This window comes from Monodelphis domestica, chromosome 3 (genome assembly GCF_027887165.1).
Source record: "Monodelphis domestica isolate mMonDom1 chromosome 3, mMonDom1.pri, whole genome shotgun sequence".
In the NCBI taxonomy this organism is placed as follows: Eukaryota; Metazoa; Chordata; class Mammalia; order Didelphimorphia; family Didelphidae; genus Monodelphis; species Monodelphis domestica.
Genome location: NC_077229.1, coordinates 213,463,541 through 213,479,535, shown reverse-complemented (window position 1 = coordinate 213,479,535; position 15,995 = coordinate 213,463,541). Strand labels below are relative to the sequence as shown.

At 35.8% G+C, this 15,995-nt stretch overlaps 1 protein-coding gene across 4 annotated transcripts in view; it reads right to left on the bottom strand.

The window, feature by feature from the left end:
• CAP2 (cyclase associated actin cytoskeleton regulatory protein 2) overlaps positions 1-15,529 on the bottom strand; it is a 160,082-nt gene extending 144,553 nt beyond the window's left edge. The window contains exons 1-2 of one of the 4 annotated variants that reach the window (XM_056823475.1): positions 15,373-15,390; positions 15,000-15,025 (exon numbers count right to left, since the gene is read on the bottom strand). Coding sequence is in view for 1 of the 4 variants with exons in the window: in XM_056823474.1 (XP_056679452.1) it covers positions 10,512-10,558 (47 nt within the window). In the remaining 3 variants the exon portion in view is untranslated. Of the gene's footprint in view, positions 1-10,511; positions 10,753-14,999; positions 15,347-15,372; positions 15,391-15,436 lie in introns of those variants that run through there. The other 3 variants (XM_007487906.3, XM_001376325.4, XM_056823474.1) reach the window with 3 other exon arrangements.
• Positions 15,530-15,995: the final 466 nt, after the last annotated feature.

Below are 15,995 nucleotides of genomic sequence, written 5' to 3'. Positions count from 1 at the left end.
AAGCCTTAATTCCTGAGGATCAGTAGCAACTATCATAGGTTCAAGGAAAACCAAACATCAAGATGAAGCAGGAGTAAGAGAAGGGAAATGGAAGATATCTTAGATTGAAAAGTGAAAGCAAAACATCTAATTTTTTTGACAGAAGAAGGAACTAGTCAAGAAATTCCTGCACATGTTATCTATACAACAAAGACACAAAGGACATATGTGTCTCTTTAGCCTCTCTCACTAGAGTGGTACTTCATCTAATCCAAGGGCCTCTATAACTTGCTCACCGAGTACCCATTTGTGAATGAGGAAAATTAATATTGAATTATATTATTTATTAGGACTATGTCTATGGGAAATAATTTATTTCTACGAAATCAGGATGAAATAATCTAGGCCTCAAGACATTAAAATAGGTCTGAAGTTTCTGACATTCAATTTCTTAACTTGTCAGAGAAGGACAATTTGTCCCCTTCTCTGTAGCTGGTGAACTGTCATCCATGTGAAAGTAAGAGTGAACCAGTGTTTCCCTAATATGGCAAGGTTCCACATCCCTGTGATGAAGTAATGAGGAAGGAGTAAAGATCTCTAAGTCTACCTCCTCTTTCAAAATATCCACCAATGAGGTCTGCCAGAGGAAGCCCAAGGGATGAACCATAAGGCCAATCAGAAAGTGAGTACACCTTCCCATAAAAGAGTGTCAGGGCTCACCGAAGGCTTTTTGGGTGAGAGAAAGATGCAAGGGTCCATTCTGTGTTAATGGACCATATGTTCCATTAAAAATGATGTTATTTCTTGGGGAAATAGCCTCCTTTCACTTAGTGGTTAAAAATTCTGGTTGCAACATGAGGGAGTGCCTGGGCCTAAAGCTTCTTTGGGCACTATCAAATACTTAAATATTAGTTTAACCTTATTAATGTCAAATGATTGAACAAAAGAGGTAAAATACCTTTCCATTAACTTGAGCCTTTATCAAACAATCAAACAAGGCACTTTAAAACTCAATATAAAAAAGTTTGCAGGGGAAATGGTTCATTTTTGGAGTCTGAAATAAATTCTGCACTACAGAAATAGGTCCCAAATATTTACTTACCTTTGCCCTAAATCCTGCTGTCTACCATAGAAAAGAATCATACAAAACATTCAGTTAATCAGGTAATAAGCATTTACTAAGGGCTCAATATTTATTAATAATGAATGTTAGTGCTTAAAAATTAAGCATTTATTTGTATCTTCATGGATGCAAAGTTAACAGATGGTCAAGCTTTTATTAAATTATCTACTTTGTGAAAGGTTCTGTGCTAAGTGTGGGGGATGAAAAGAAAGGCAAAAACATGGCTACTTCTTTTAAGAGGATCACCTTCTAATGAGAGTGAATACCATACCAAAAAGTGTATATATAGAAAATGTATATGGTGTAAATTAAAGGTAATCTCAGAGGGAAGGAACTAGCAGATAAGGGGACTTGAAAAGGCCATATTTATAAATAAAATTTTATTGAGTAATATTGATGTGCTTATTTTTGTAAATATGTTGTTTGAATGTACCTCTGAGAAATGAGATAGAGCCTGTGGTCTGGTGACGTAAATCCTACTAAAGAACCCTGGACATGGGTGCACATTACTTCTAGGAAAGTAAAGAGGGAGCTAAAGCTCATTTTTCTTTGAACAGTGACCTGACTTTCATTGCAATTCACCTTGGGTCAGTATCATAACTTCCATTTTGTCAGATCTGGAGTTGTGTGTACTGAATGATTTATTCTGTGAATCTATGTTATCCTCTCTAAGCTCTTTGAATCTCCACTAAAGTCCTATTCTAATGCTGCAGCATGATGTAAAGGTTACTCTGGATTATCTCTAGCTATGAGTATTATATAAAGCACATTTTAGCAGGCTCTACCAAATTGAAAAGATCGTACGTAGGCCTGGTAACTGACAGTACCTGCTTGCCCATGAACTAGAACATGGAATAGCTTATTAACAGAAAGTTGACTTCCAGACAATGAATTAAATTAATTTATTGTTTGGCCAAGTCAACTCATAAAATAGACAGAAATGCATAATGGCAGTTACGGTTTCTGTGACACTGACTCCCCTCATCCACATCTACTTCTGAAGTAATAGGGGAAAGTGTCAGAAGAATGGTAAAAGTGACACACACACACCCTGAGTCTAATTTTAATGTGCTATCTTTGTCTGACAATGAGTTAATATACTATTGGAGAAACCAGAAGTTTCACTCTGAAACATATATATCATATATATCTATATCATTTTCATTACATAGTGACATTTTCATTACAAGTTAAAACAGACAAAGTGAAATTCCTATATTCTAGAGAGCAAGATAAACTGGCAAGGTGAGTCCAAAAGCAACAGGAAAAAGCACTTAGTGGGAAATAACCAAATCTCAATCTTCTAGGAACTTGTGGTGAATATAAACAAACAGACCACCATGAAGATAACTGAAGCTTATTTGCCAGCATCTGTTGTAGAAGATAAAGAAATTAAGCAACTCTGTTAAGTCCTTAGTAAGACTCTCCAAACTAAGTCACCATATAACTTTATATTTGGTGATTTCAAACTGAAAGAGGACATAAAAGAAGAATCATTTGTCCTTTTTAGACCCTAATTTCTTTACCTGTAAAATTAAAGGTGTCCCTTTCAGCCCATGATCTATGATCATAGGATTCTTTGGTAAAAAACTGTTGGAAAATACAGTTCAGGATCAATAAAAGACAGGGGTCAAAAGCTCACAGACTCCTCAGAAACCTTGTAATTATACATCATAGATACTTTCTTTGAGAATCAGGCTTGGAAAATATTGGTTATATAATGTAGTGAATAAAATTTTTAAAAATGAAATGGGACAAATCTATATAGTTAAGAAAGTAGTTATCAAATGTGGAAGTCATCTCAGTAACAATTGAAAGAATGTGGTTAGAGAAAGATCATAAATATCAAATTCAAAGAAAAGATAAACATGAAAAGAAGATAAAAGGTATGAACTATTTAATCAGTTATTGATTATGAAATTACTCATTTTATCATCACTTCTTAGAAAAGTTTAATAGATGCAAAACTATTTCCAAAATGAAGATACAAAAAGAAATAAGAAACTACTTCATATCAATATAGAATCCAAAGTAAATACTAGTGAAGAGTTTCATGTTTATTTTCAAAACATTATGAGAGTTTATAAGATTGAAAACAGTATTATTCCATAAAACAGCAAAAGGCAGTTGAACAGAAAATCAACCTGTAGAGAATTTTGGAATGAAATTCATCTCAATCACTGCTTTATGGATCAAATCAGAAGGAAAACACTGGATTCTTATGAAATGGAATGAATGTCAGAATTTGTAAAATAACCTAACATAAATGTGATAATGCAATAACTCTACTTGAGACTGACTATCTCATGTATCAGGTGAAATGTCAATGACAGTAAGGAGTCAAATTTGAGAAGAGCAGGTATATCTGACCAGACACAGAGAAGAAATCTATGCCAGATTTGGCATAATTTTAAAGACATTTAGGTGTTAATTTTGAAAATAATTTTAAAGGCATTTTAGGTAATGATTTAGAAAATGTTTCAAAGAACATGATTTTTTAAAGATACATTTTATCAATATCTTTTTTAATTAACAGAACTGGATTTTTTGTTTGTACTTTTAAAAATGGGCATGTAGGTAGTGCAGTAGATACTGTGGTAGGCCTGGAGCTAAGAAGACTTGAATTCAAGTCTGGCCTCTGATACTTATAGATGTATGATCTGAGGCAAATCACTTAACCTTTTTTGCCTCAGCATCATTATCTGTAAGATGAACTGGAAAAGGAAATGGTAAGCCACTTTAGTATCTTTGCCAAGAAAAACACTTGAGGGGTTATGAAGAGTAAGACACAACTGAAAAATGACTAAACAACAACAAAAACTTTTAAAAATAAAAGATAGATGAGAGAAATAATTAGACAGAAACAAAGAAATGCTGAAATGACATCAATAACTACTATTTGTATACCTACTTTCTCATCTCTATTGAAATCTTTGTAAGAATGATTTATGTAAATATCAGAGATATGATAAAAATTTGGTAAGAGAACAGGAAAAGTTTTGGTAGACAATTTTCTAGAGCATATCACAAACTTCATAATATCACAAATGATAGATAGGTATGGAGAAAGAATGGAAAACTATTCATGTAAAAAATTAACATAGCAGACTAACATGTAGGACTAAAAGCTGCCCTCAAATAAGAGATTTCTCATGCATTTGTTAATACTATACAAATTTATATGACAGGACAAAACTGGGAGATGTGCCCACTTAAAGTTATGAAAGTCATCTTGTATGGAGTTAAAAGATTTTATATACATACATATATATATATATACACATATATATATATATATATCCATAATGAGACTTGCCAAAGTCTCCTCAGTGAAATCCATAATAATTCCCATGGAAAAACAAAGTGGATGAAAATGAATATTGCCCAGATTATTACATGCAGTTGAATTGACAATACATTAAATGAAAAAATATTGAATTATTATAATAATATATGCACATTGAATCTCAGAATTTATTATTGGGAAGAAATTGGCTTGGATCACATTTTGGCCTTTTTTCAGTACTATCAATGATTTAAAGCCAATCAGTGGCACAATATCCCATTTCTTTGACATCATTATTATCATGGTGATACTATATGATTATCGGAATCATGTTCACAATGATTTCATAATAATTACAATTACCAGAGAACCAATGGGCAATGGAAGACATGTAGATAGTGTATATAGGCTGTGGCATATTACTACTATTAACTTGCATTCAAGAAATAAGGGACATCATCAAGAATATATATGCCTGGAAAAAGAGGTAGATTGCTCATATAGTCATAGTGAAAGAGAACACACAGGAAGCTTATATGCTACATAGATATCTTCAAGGTATTATAAGAAACAGTGAAAAGACCTCTAATTCACTGAGTTGCTCTAAACAATAAATTTACCAAAAGACATAGTTAAGAATAATATAGAATGGGAAAAAATAGGGATGTGGAAAGATTCACATTGTGTCACTGGAAGGAGTACTCACATTGATCCATCTAATCAAGTTCCTTGAAGGGCATTGTATCTTAAACATTTTGGCATTCTCTATAAAATTTCCTGCACATAATGATAAGATAATAATTCAACATTTCTGTATCTGTGATTTCATTAACACTTCCCACAATGATGTGGCTTAAAAAAACCTTCATGAATTTCAATGGCTAAAATAAGTCAACACTTATTGGTTGAGCCTTATTTTTATAAAGTTTATTATCTGACAAAATAGGACCATATGACTAAGTTTTTCTACCTGCTCAAAATGCCTGCTCCTCCAAAGCTGCTTCTGGCAGGAAAAAGAACCCAAGAGATGGAACTCCACTGAATTTCTCTCCTGTCTACCTCAGCACGTAATAACAGGAAGAGAGTAGGGTGCTGGAAATCATAGTTTTGCTGGGGATCATACTTTTTAGGGCAACAGACTCAAATAACAAATCCTCCTGAGATCCTTTGGAAGACTAGTCTCCCTAATGGATCTTGTAAACATAACCAACTTATAAGTTACAATAATTTGGGGATAAAAGGGAAAGAGAACAAAACGTCTAAGGATCAATTCGTAATTGCTTTGCAAATTTTGCTTCTGGAGATTTTCAACAAATGCCAACATGGTCACGTGACTTAATATAGCTCAGGTGACACAGACGGGTCATATGCCCTCCTCTTTATAAATCCCTTATGTTTCTTTTTATGTCTGTAGACTCCCAGTTTCAACTTTGTAATATGTCCAGTTTTATTAACTCCTTTTTGAGGAAAGATCTGAAAGACTTTATGCTCCCTCTACATCTAAACCATAGATATATAGTATTCATTTATGTTATCCTCACATTCTTCCAAAAGCCAACAAAGATAGAAAGGAGGCAATAGATGAGTATACGGGAGAGAGGTAGTACAAGAAATAAAAATCTTTGAATTATTTAGGATGTACCTACTCAAGAAAAGGGGCAGCTAGGTGGCACAGTGGATAGAGAAATAGAATCAGGATGACTCATCTTCCTGAGTTCAAATTCAGCCTCAGACACTTACTAGCAATATAATCCTGGGCAAGATGCTTAACCTTATTTGCCTCAATTTCTTCATCTTTAAAATGAGTTAGAGAAGGCAATGGCAAATCACTTCAGTATCTTTGCCAAGAAAACTCCAAATTAGGTCACAAAGAGCTGCATGATACTGAAAGTGACTCAACAAAAAATAATAATTTAATGTATCTCTGATTTATTTCATGTGGAAATATCCATTTCTCATCTTCAGTGATTCTTCAAGCTCTCCCAATATTCCAGTGGCTTTCCTCTCATTAAAAAATATATATATATATATATATATATCTAATGGGTACCTCTGAAAATCTTGAGTTGTCCATTTATAATTCATCACTCTCTTATGAGCACTCCTACCATTTTTTCTGATCATATATTTCTTTTGTGATCATCTATGTCAATTTTTCTCATGTTATCATGGGAAATGTGTTTAACTTACTTCTGCCCACCATGTATTCCTCTATTCACCTGTGGTTCAAGAGAACTTTAATTCTTTGGAAATTATGGTGTTCTAATCTTTACAATCCTATGGCATCTTTGGGGAGAACATCCAGGTTAAAGAGGAAGGTTTCTCTTCCAGAGAACAGAGTGGATTATTGAAAGTGCTGAATGACTTCCCAAATATTAATTTGTCTTCTGTTCTCTTCCATCCATGTATTCTCAGCATTAATAGTATGTTGCAGTTTGATATGCTAGTTAATAGATATAGCTATATATTTATAACTTTAAAAAAACTAACAAGAGAATTGAATATAGACAGGGGAGCTATAGGATCTATCCATCTTCAGTGAATAATCAGGTTAGTCTTAACTAAGAAATCTAAATCTAAATGAGATTGATTTAGCAAACATATCAGAATTTATACTTCCAAATAAGAGCTATCAGTGAAAGTAGACACTTGAGAAGACTTATTCCAACCAAGTAGTTACTGTTCAAAATGACTGGAATTATTGTAGTATTACATTCATAGTCGATTTCTAAGTCCCATGAGAAAAATAGTTAGACTTCACTTTAAAAAAACAAAAAACCACTGTTATTACATAGCTTGAGCTTAACCTTAATGGTCTGACATGTGTATAGCCTGTTTTTCTTTTTGCCTAGCACAGTTCATGTTAACTAAGTAAACATGGATATTCATTCACAACTTTAAAAAATGAAAGGGAACATGAATCTCATTTATGAGATTTGGTTCCAAATAACTTTTGGCAATTTTGAAAAATAACAGTCTAGAGGAAAAAGCACATAGCTTAGAGTCAGGAGGACTGAATTCAAATAATATCTAACATACTACCTGTATGACCACAGGCAAATCACTTAACCTCACTAAAGCTCAGCTTCTTAACCAATAAAATTAGGATGATGATAGTAATACAAGTGTGAGGAAACACCCTTGTAACTATTAAATCACTAAGAAAATGTCTGTGTCTAATTCTGGGAAAAGGAAATCAATTCTAAAAATACAAAGATTTTTCAGTCTTGAAAATATTCAAAAGTTTCTGAAGGCAAAATCAAAAGAGAAGTTTCAAAATTCTTTGAGCAATTAGCATGATCTTCCAAGGTGACTCCTGAATAGTACAACCCTCATCTGGACATAAAAGGGAACTGAGTGCACCTAAAAGTATACATTTTTGTTGTTCATTCATTTCAGTTGTATCCAACTTATCCAACTCTTTTTGCTTCATTTGGGGTTTTCTTGTCAAAGATACTAGAGTGGTTTGCCATCTTCTTCTTCATTTCTTTTTATAGATGAGCAAACTGAGGCAAACAGGGTTAAGTGACTTGCCCAGGGTCACACAGCTAATAAGTTCCTGAGGCTAGATTTGAGCTCAGTTGTTCTTGACTCCAAGGCAGGGGCTTTATCGACTGTTCCACCTACCTGAAAATACAGATAGATGGACAGAATTTGAAAAATTTAAGCAATCAGATGATGAGACACCCTCCAGATTCATGGATAGGCTCATTGAATTTGGGGGTTGATACCTAAACTTTGACCTTTTTAAAGAAAACGACATAAGACAAATTAGAAGACACTTTGTCAACAAGTCTTGCAAAGTAATCAGAAATTATTTCAAAACACATTGCCTAAGGTGGCCTGAGATGGATCTTGATGAATTGAGAAAAAACTGCTGTATATGTTTCAAAAGGAAACAAAGAAAAAGAGGAAGAGACTAATGATTTCATAGAAACAATATAGAAAGAATTGAAATATTTAAGAGATAGGACTGATAAACAGGAAAAAGGGCATGATACTCAACCAATGGCACTTGCCCCTCTTCAAAAATCTAACTATCGATCCATTACCTTCCACTTCTGTGAGAAGAAGGGCCACAAAATGATAGACTGTAGAAATTTATTAAAGGCAATCAAAAATAAAATGCAGTTGAATAACAACTACAGAAATAATAATTATAGAAATAACTATAATAATGATTATAGGAATCACAATTTTGGGAATGATAACAATTCTAGTAATAGAAATTGGAAAAATGATAACACAAACCAAATGACCCCACAACAGTATAACTTAAGTGGAGGTCATCCACAAAATACTCAGGGTGCTATTTCCCCTCCATGTGGGGCAGAAGGTGGGACTCCTTAGACTATTGATTTTGTTGATATAAACCCTATTCAGTTTTGTCTTCCCTCCACATAGTAGCAAAGAAGAAGAAACAGATTTTGAATATAGTACCTCTGTGATTGTGAAATATATACATTTTTAACATTCTTGTTTTTCTTCCTATTTGTGCCATATAGTATTTGAATTTTTCTCTCATTTTTTACATTTGAAGCACATGCCACCAGTACTGAGATTTTCTTTTAACTATTTTTTGATTTTTGCAATAGAATTAGCTACAGTGTCCATTTGATTAGCATATAAATGCATACCCAAAAGCTTTAGACTATGTAAACTTGACATTTATTGATAAATATTATGAGACTAGGATTAATTCTTGTGTCTGATTCTAGGAAATGGGATCAAAAAGGAGCACAGACTTCATTTACACAGTGCCACAGAAACACAGATTTAACTTCAATAGTGCCAAAAAAGAGCACACAGGTCAAAAAAGAAAACCAATCGGTGGGATTGATGAGCTTCTATGCCAATATGAAAGGACTTGAATCTAGTGTGAGACTCGAGGCTGTGGCACTTGACATATGTTAAGATGCAGGACTTCTTGAAGCATACTCCTTGTGAAATAATTTCTATGAAAGTACGTAACAACTGACTGTTCTGGCTCCTCTATCCCTGAGAAATGATGAAAGATCAGACCAGAGAATGACACTTCCCTTTTACACAAAAATCTAGTCTAGTTTTTTTCTCTCTTATAGTATGGTAACTTTCTGTAGCCCTGGCTTATAATGAGTAAATAAGTAATTTCCTAGCTCTTATGGCACTTCAACCTTAGAACCCATATGAAGTATTGCTTCTAAGATGGAAAGTAAGGGTTTAAAAAAAAACAACTAAGTCTTGGCTATGATAAATATTAAATATCTAATTGGTATTTTTTTTAAGATTCTTAACATTTAGTTATTTGTGATATGGTACCCAAAATTATAGTGTCCATTGAACCGTTTATAGCTCACTTATTTCCTATGAGCCAGAGAACTTGTTCTTTCTACCTGTTGGTCCATAAGGTTTTTGTCAATTTGCATTTTGTTTTAAGGAAAGATTGCAACATCTTAATGGAAAAAAGAAAATAACTTGGATAATTTGGATAGCTCTGTCTCTTTCCAGAGTAGTCTAAGAAGAAACATACATATATAATTTTCATATTTTTAAACAAATTATGAAAAATGTGGAATTCATTCATACTTTTTAAAGGATTTGTTTATTTAAATGTTTTCTGTTAGTCGTGGTCATTAGTAAGTCTATAATAAAATATTTTTAAAAGGGCAGTCTAAGAAAATTTGTATCAGTTAAGCCATTTTTCTTGATGTATTTCAAGCAGAAACATTCAAAACCAATCAACTGAAATGACATGCTTTAAAACTGGAATTGTTCTTTTTTCTGATTTCCTATTGTAACAGTTATAACTTCAAAAACCTCAAGAAGGACCTTAATAGCTGTCAGATTCAGAGATCAGTCATTTTTTTTGAAATCGCTTCTCATGTCCACTTTCTTTTGTTTTCTTTCCTTCTCTAACTATCCCATAATTATCAAAGAAGTCTTGCACTGGGGGAAAAGTCACTAAAAGACATCTTTTGTATGGAAGCCAGATATTTATGTTTTAATTTTATGGCTATAAATTTGGGGCTTTAAGCAAGACAAAATAAAAAGAAACCACTCAATCCTTTGATTAGTCAGTTCCTCCCTAACCCTCCATTTTAAGGAAACAACCTCATCTTTTTTCCTCTAAGCACATCTTTTTACCTCTTTGAGTTCAACTTGACTCTCCAGGATATTCTTCTCAATGCCATCAACTGAATAGTTTCTCCTTTCCCATCCTTTTCAGCTTCTTTTAATGAATTATCTTCCACTGTTACAATGTAGGCTCCTTGAAGGTAGAACTATCTTTTTTTGCCTAGCATAGTAGTTGGTACAAAGTAAGCACTTAATAATTCATGTTGATGACTTAAATTCCCTAAATTTGTTGCCCTGAGAGTTTGAATGCTGTCTCAAGTACTTATTAGCTATGTGAACCTGAACAAATCATTTCACCTTGGTCTGCCTCAGTTTCCTTATCTGTTAAATGAGAATAATAATAGCCTCTACTGCCTATGATTGTTGTAATGATAAAATGAGATAATATTTGTAAAATGCTTTGCAAACCTTAAGGTACTGCATAAATGCTAACTAGTAGCAGCAGGAGCAGTAGCTTAGAATTTCTTTTTCAGGAATAAGTAGGTAAAGTCAAATAATAGGCCTAATATATGGCATGCACAGTGGAAAGAATATGAGGCTGGGAGTAAAAAGATCTAAATCTGAGTCTTGACTTTTTCATTCTGTGGGAACAGTGTGACTTTAGTCAAGTAACAACATCTGTGAGCCTCTATTTCCTCATCCAAACTTTTTTTTTAAAACTCTTGCATTCCATCTTAGAATCAATATTGTGTTCTGGTTCCAAGGCAAGAGAGTGGAAAGACCTAGGCAGTATGGGTTAAGTGACTTGCCCAGGATCACATGGCTAGGAAATGACTGAAGGCAAATCTGAACCTAGGTCCTCCCATATCTAGACTTGGTTCTCAGCCCAATGAACCACCCAGCTACCTCCTCATCTCTACACTGATGAAAATAATACTTGCACTACTCACCTACATGGTTGTTATGAAAATCAGATACAATAATGAATATATAAAGTGTTTTGTAAACCTTAAATAGCCATAGAAATGTAAGCTATTACTATTTGTGTATCTCTTTACACTTTATGAATCACTTATACATATATATTCTATAAAAAAGAGTTAAAACTAATTCTGGCCTCAGGGGGTAGAACTAGGGAGCAATAAATAGGAGTGGCTTGTTGTAAGGAAGATTTTTCTAACAATTAGAGTTGAGCAGAGGAATGGACTTCTTGGGGAAATAGTGGAACCCAATGGTGTTTTATGATGCAAGGGAATTCATTTGGATATAGATAGAACAAAATGGCCCCTGACATCCCTTCCAACTATTTCACTCGGTGTTGTTCTTTGAGATCTCTTGTGACCCTTAGAACTGTTAGGTTTGATCAGATGTTTCTTTTATCTTACAAAAGGAAACTGATTTTTACATAATGAATCCAAGGGCAGGTATATTGTTCTGCTAAGCACTGCTCTACTTCACAGTAATGACTGAACAATCAATGAAAAAAACCTAGATCATCATCTATCAAATAAATTGATAAGATTTCTGATAAGGAACCTGTTATAGGCAAAAAATTCTCAATGTTTTTGTCATCTATCTCATGCTTTCAGTTATGGAGACTGGTTATAAGGAAAACTTCAGGAACTTTTATTAGTAAGAAACATGGAAAACTTCTTAGTGGCTCTTACTAAAGAAAAGGGCTCAACCAAGATTAAAGTCTCTTGGACACAGAAGATCATTGTCAACAAAGATCCTTCTTAGAAGTTATCTGCCTCTATGATTACTTTAAGAACATGTCTAAATATATCAAATTAACTGTGAAATATAGTCCCTATACAAAAAATAATTGTAAAAAATGTAAAATTGAAATGAGCAAAGTGCCTGGTACATAAGAAGAGCTATATAAATTAGCTAATATTATTAAAAGTGACTGTGTCAAGATTACCATACATATCTCTCCTGTACCTGACCCCTTCTAATTACTAACACAGTTACTACCTTCACTCAGTCCCTCATCATTTATCACTTGTACTATTTTATAATGGCCTCTTGGTACCCCTGCCCCAAGTTTCTCTCTATTCCAATTATACTTCACACAAGTACTAAAAGTATTTTTCTTAACCGAATACATGACTATGACATTGCTCTACTCAATAAACCCCAGTTCCTTCCTCCTGCCTCTAGGATCAAATATAAATCCCTCTGTTTCCCTTTTAAGGGTCTTCTCTATATAGTCCAATCTATCTTTCTGGTTTCATTACATGCTGCATCCTTTCCTGCACTCTCTGGTCCAGCCAATCTGGCTTTCTCTCTGTGCCTTTCCAATGACTGACATACTTGGAACACAATCCCATCTCACCTGTCTCATTGAATTCCTTCATTTCATTCAAGAGTTAGCTTAAGCACCACTTTCTCCATGAAGCCATTCTAGATATGCCCAAATGCTAATACCTTCCCTCCCTAATTTGTATTTAATTTGTATTTATTCTATATGTGCATTATGTACACAGTGTATATATGTATATTTTGTCTCCTCTTCCTAGTTGTAAGCTCCTTAAAGGCAGGGAATGTTTAACTTTGTTTCTGTATCCCCAATGCTAGGTAGAATAGGTATATAATAAATTCTTGTTGATTAATTCCTTAGAATACAAATAGAAGGGTACTATAGGACTTGGATCAGATTTCTTATCTTTGCTTGAGTGGGGATGAATAGATGAGAAAGGTGCCATGAACATTCAAGTTGGTAAAAGAATAAAATACTTCGTTTCTGGTCATCAAAACTAATATACCAGTTAGTGAAACATTTTGGTATGTTTAACTTAATGCCCCTGGTGTATGTAACTCAGATACTGGGAGAATATGATTCATTAAGCCTTTTAAAACCTGATATGAGTGTTCCATAATATTTAACAATTATGCCACCATATATTTCTAATAATTTCACCTTAAGGTCAGAGAACTGAATATGGTCAACAGAAGCCAGATCATTTTCTTTTGATTTCTCACAGCAAACTTTCCTTTTCTTCTAGTTCTTTAAAATCACCAACATGAAACATTGAAGTCTATTTATGTGGGTTGTTTTGGTTTCAGAGTGGGTAGGGGAATTATTCTCCTTTGGTATTACTTTAAAAGGATGCAAGAGATCTAAAGGGAAGTCAACTTTATCCCCACCCTTACTAGGATCTAATAGTCAAAAGAATATAAATCTTCCTATTGGATTGTTAACATTAACCAAGAGATGGCTTATTTTCATAATTAATTTTACATTAGAGCCATCCCCCAACATGAAGACCTTAAAATCATTGCAAAAGGCAAGATAGTTTGTTTTATTCATATAGGGAAATGATAATTCTGGTCAACTATCCTATCAGTCGAATGGGAATCAAAATCCCTATTATACTACCAAAGACACTCAATTTTGTGTAAGTAGCAGGGTTAATTTCCCTTCGTAGGTTTGGTTCTAATCATAGTTTACATTCTAAAACCCTTTATTAATGATATTTATTTATTAATATTGGTGGTATCTGGACCCAGATACTATGACATCCAATATGAAAAAAGGGCCATCTAAGGTGGTGTCTATGGGAGGAGAGATTGCTCCATTAACATTAGCATCCCTGTACCAAGAACATCACAGATCCAGTGACATGCTGTTGTTTCCTAGCTTTCCTTCAATGCCACAAATGCTTTTCTTTCTTCAATTTTTGTAAAGTGAATCACTCCTCAAGTCCAGTCTGGATGATAAATCAATCCCAGGTTATCTCCTCTCTCAAGAGTGTGGATGTTGTTATTCTTCTCCCCCTCAGGTTTATTCAGAGGATTTTGTTTTTTCTTAGCAAGCTCCAAGAATGTGTGAACCCCCCTAAAGTTAAAAGTTGAAAGATAAGCCAAGAATGCCAGTAGGCCCCAAAACGCCACACATTACTCCAACCCTAGGTGCTTTCTGCCCCGGCCCTTCAAGAACTCGCCTGAGTGTGTGCGTGTGTGTTAGGGGTGGGCGGGGAGGGCAAAGAGATGCGTGTAGGCAAAGAGGAGATGACCCAGATAACGAAAGTGGACGCTTAGGGATGCACCCTGCTCACTTCTCCGCCACGCAGCCTGCAAATCTTTGCCCCATTCCATATCATCGCTCCGACCCATGGCTAACCTGACCACACAACCAACGCCCACTGCTCGCCTCCCACTCATCCAACACTATTTGTTCACCTTCCCTGCACCCCTCACGCTAAAATGTCTTCTCACCACGAAGGGACCCCTTTGCACGCGAGCACACACACATCCACGCGCACACATACAATCGCACACATAAATACACGCGCACACACACGGGAACACACGCACGGGTAAGTACCCATTAGGATCCAGACTAGGCTCTAGTCCCTTTATTCACCTAACAACCCTTCCTCGCAGCCCCTTCCCCAACCCCACCCTATCCCCAGAACTTCCAAAGGAGGCGGCTCGCCCGCATTCCGGCCCCCGCCCGCGCTACTGCCCCTACCCCTCTCTCCGTTCCCCTCCTTCGGGCCCCCTCCCTCCCCGCCCCCTTCCTTTTCTAAGCCTGGCTGGTGCTTGAATTACCTGTTTTGATGACCTGGAGTCTTCCTCTGCAATGAAAATGCGCGACCGGGTCCTCCTCCCTCCCTCCTCCTCCCTTCTTGCCTCCTCCCGCTGGCCGCTCCTCCTCCGGCTCCTTCTCTCCCCCCTCCCCCTTAATAAGCGGCGGTGTCAGTCACTCTGCTCCCAGGGAGAGTCGCCGCCAGCTTCCGGGAGCTCCAAATACAGACAAGTTGGAGGAAGGCAGGAGGGGGGCCGGTGGGGGGGGGGGAACAGAAGGATAGAGCCAGAGCCAGAGCCGGGGATGGAGGGTGGGGGTAGAGTGGGAATGAAAGAGAGAGAGGGGGATGGGAGCAGGATGGAGGGGGTACCAAAAAAACAAAAATCCAAAACAAACCGCCAATCTATCAGTCTACACCTCCAAGCAGTCTAGTCTATGAAAGGATAGTGATCCTTCTTACTGCCTCAGTTGTGAATAGGCAACGTCATAAAGATGTCCTTGGAAAAATTCAGAAGTCTCTCTGCTAAAGGTTAAAGAGGCAAAAGAGGAGGAGTCAACAAAGGTGGGTGGGGAGGAGTCGGGCTTTCACTTTGCTTTGGAGACGAGGTACAATAACAAGTTTCCTCCTATTTTAGGGAATGCTGAGTGTTCTTGGGAACACTTTCTAGGCTTATTATTTCAGGCCTGCTTGCTGAACGTCCCGCGGGTCACTTCATCTTCCTAGTGCCTCTGCACTGTTTATTCACTATTCATTACCTCCTCGTCTTCATCACTGAGCATTCCTTGCTCCTTTCCCCAGGTCCCTCCCTTTCCCATTGCTTTTTATTTATCTTTTTATATATACTTATATCCCTGTTATCTTCCCTGACAGAATGGGAGCTCTATGGCTCCCATTGGAGCTCATTTTTGTCTTAAATTCTTGTCAATTGGAAAAACTTTATTAAAGCTCCTACTTTGTGCAAAACACTGCAAAGACTTGTAGTAAATAGAAAGATGAGACAACAGCCCTACCTAAAACA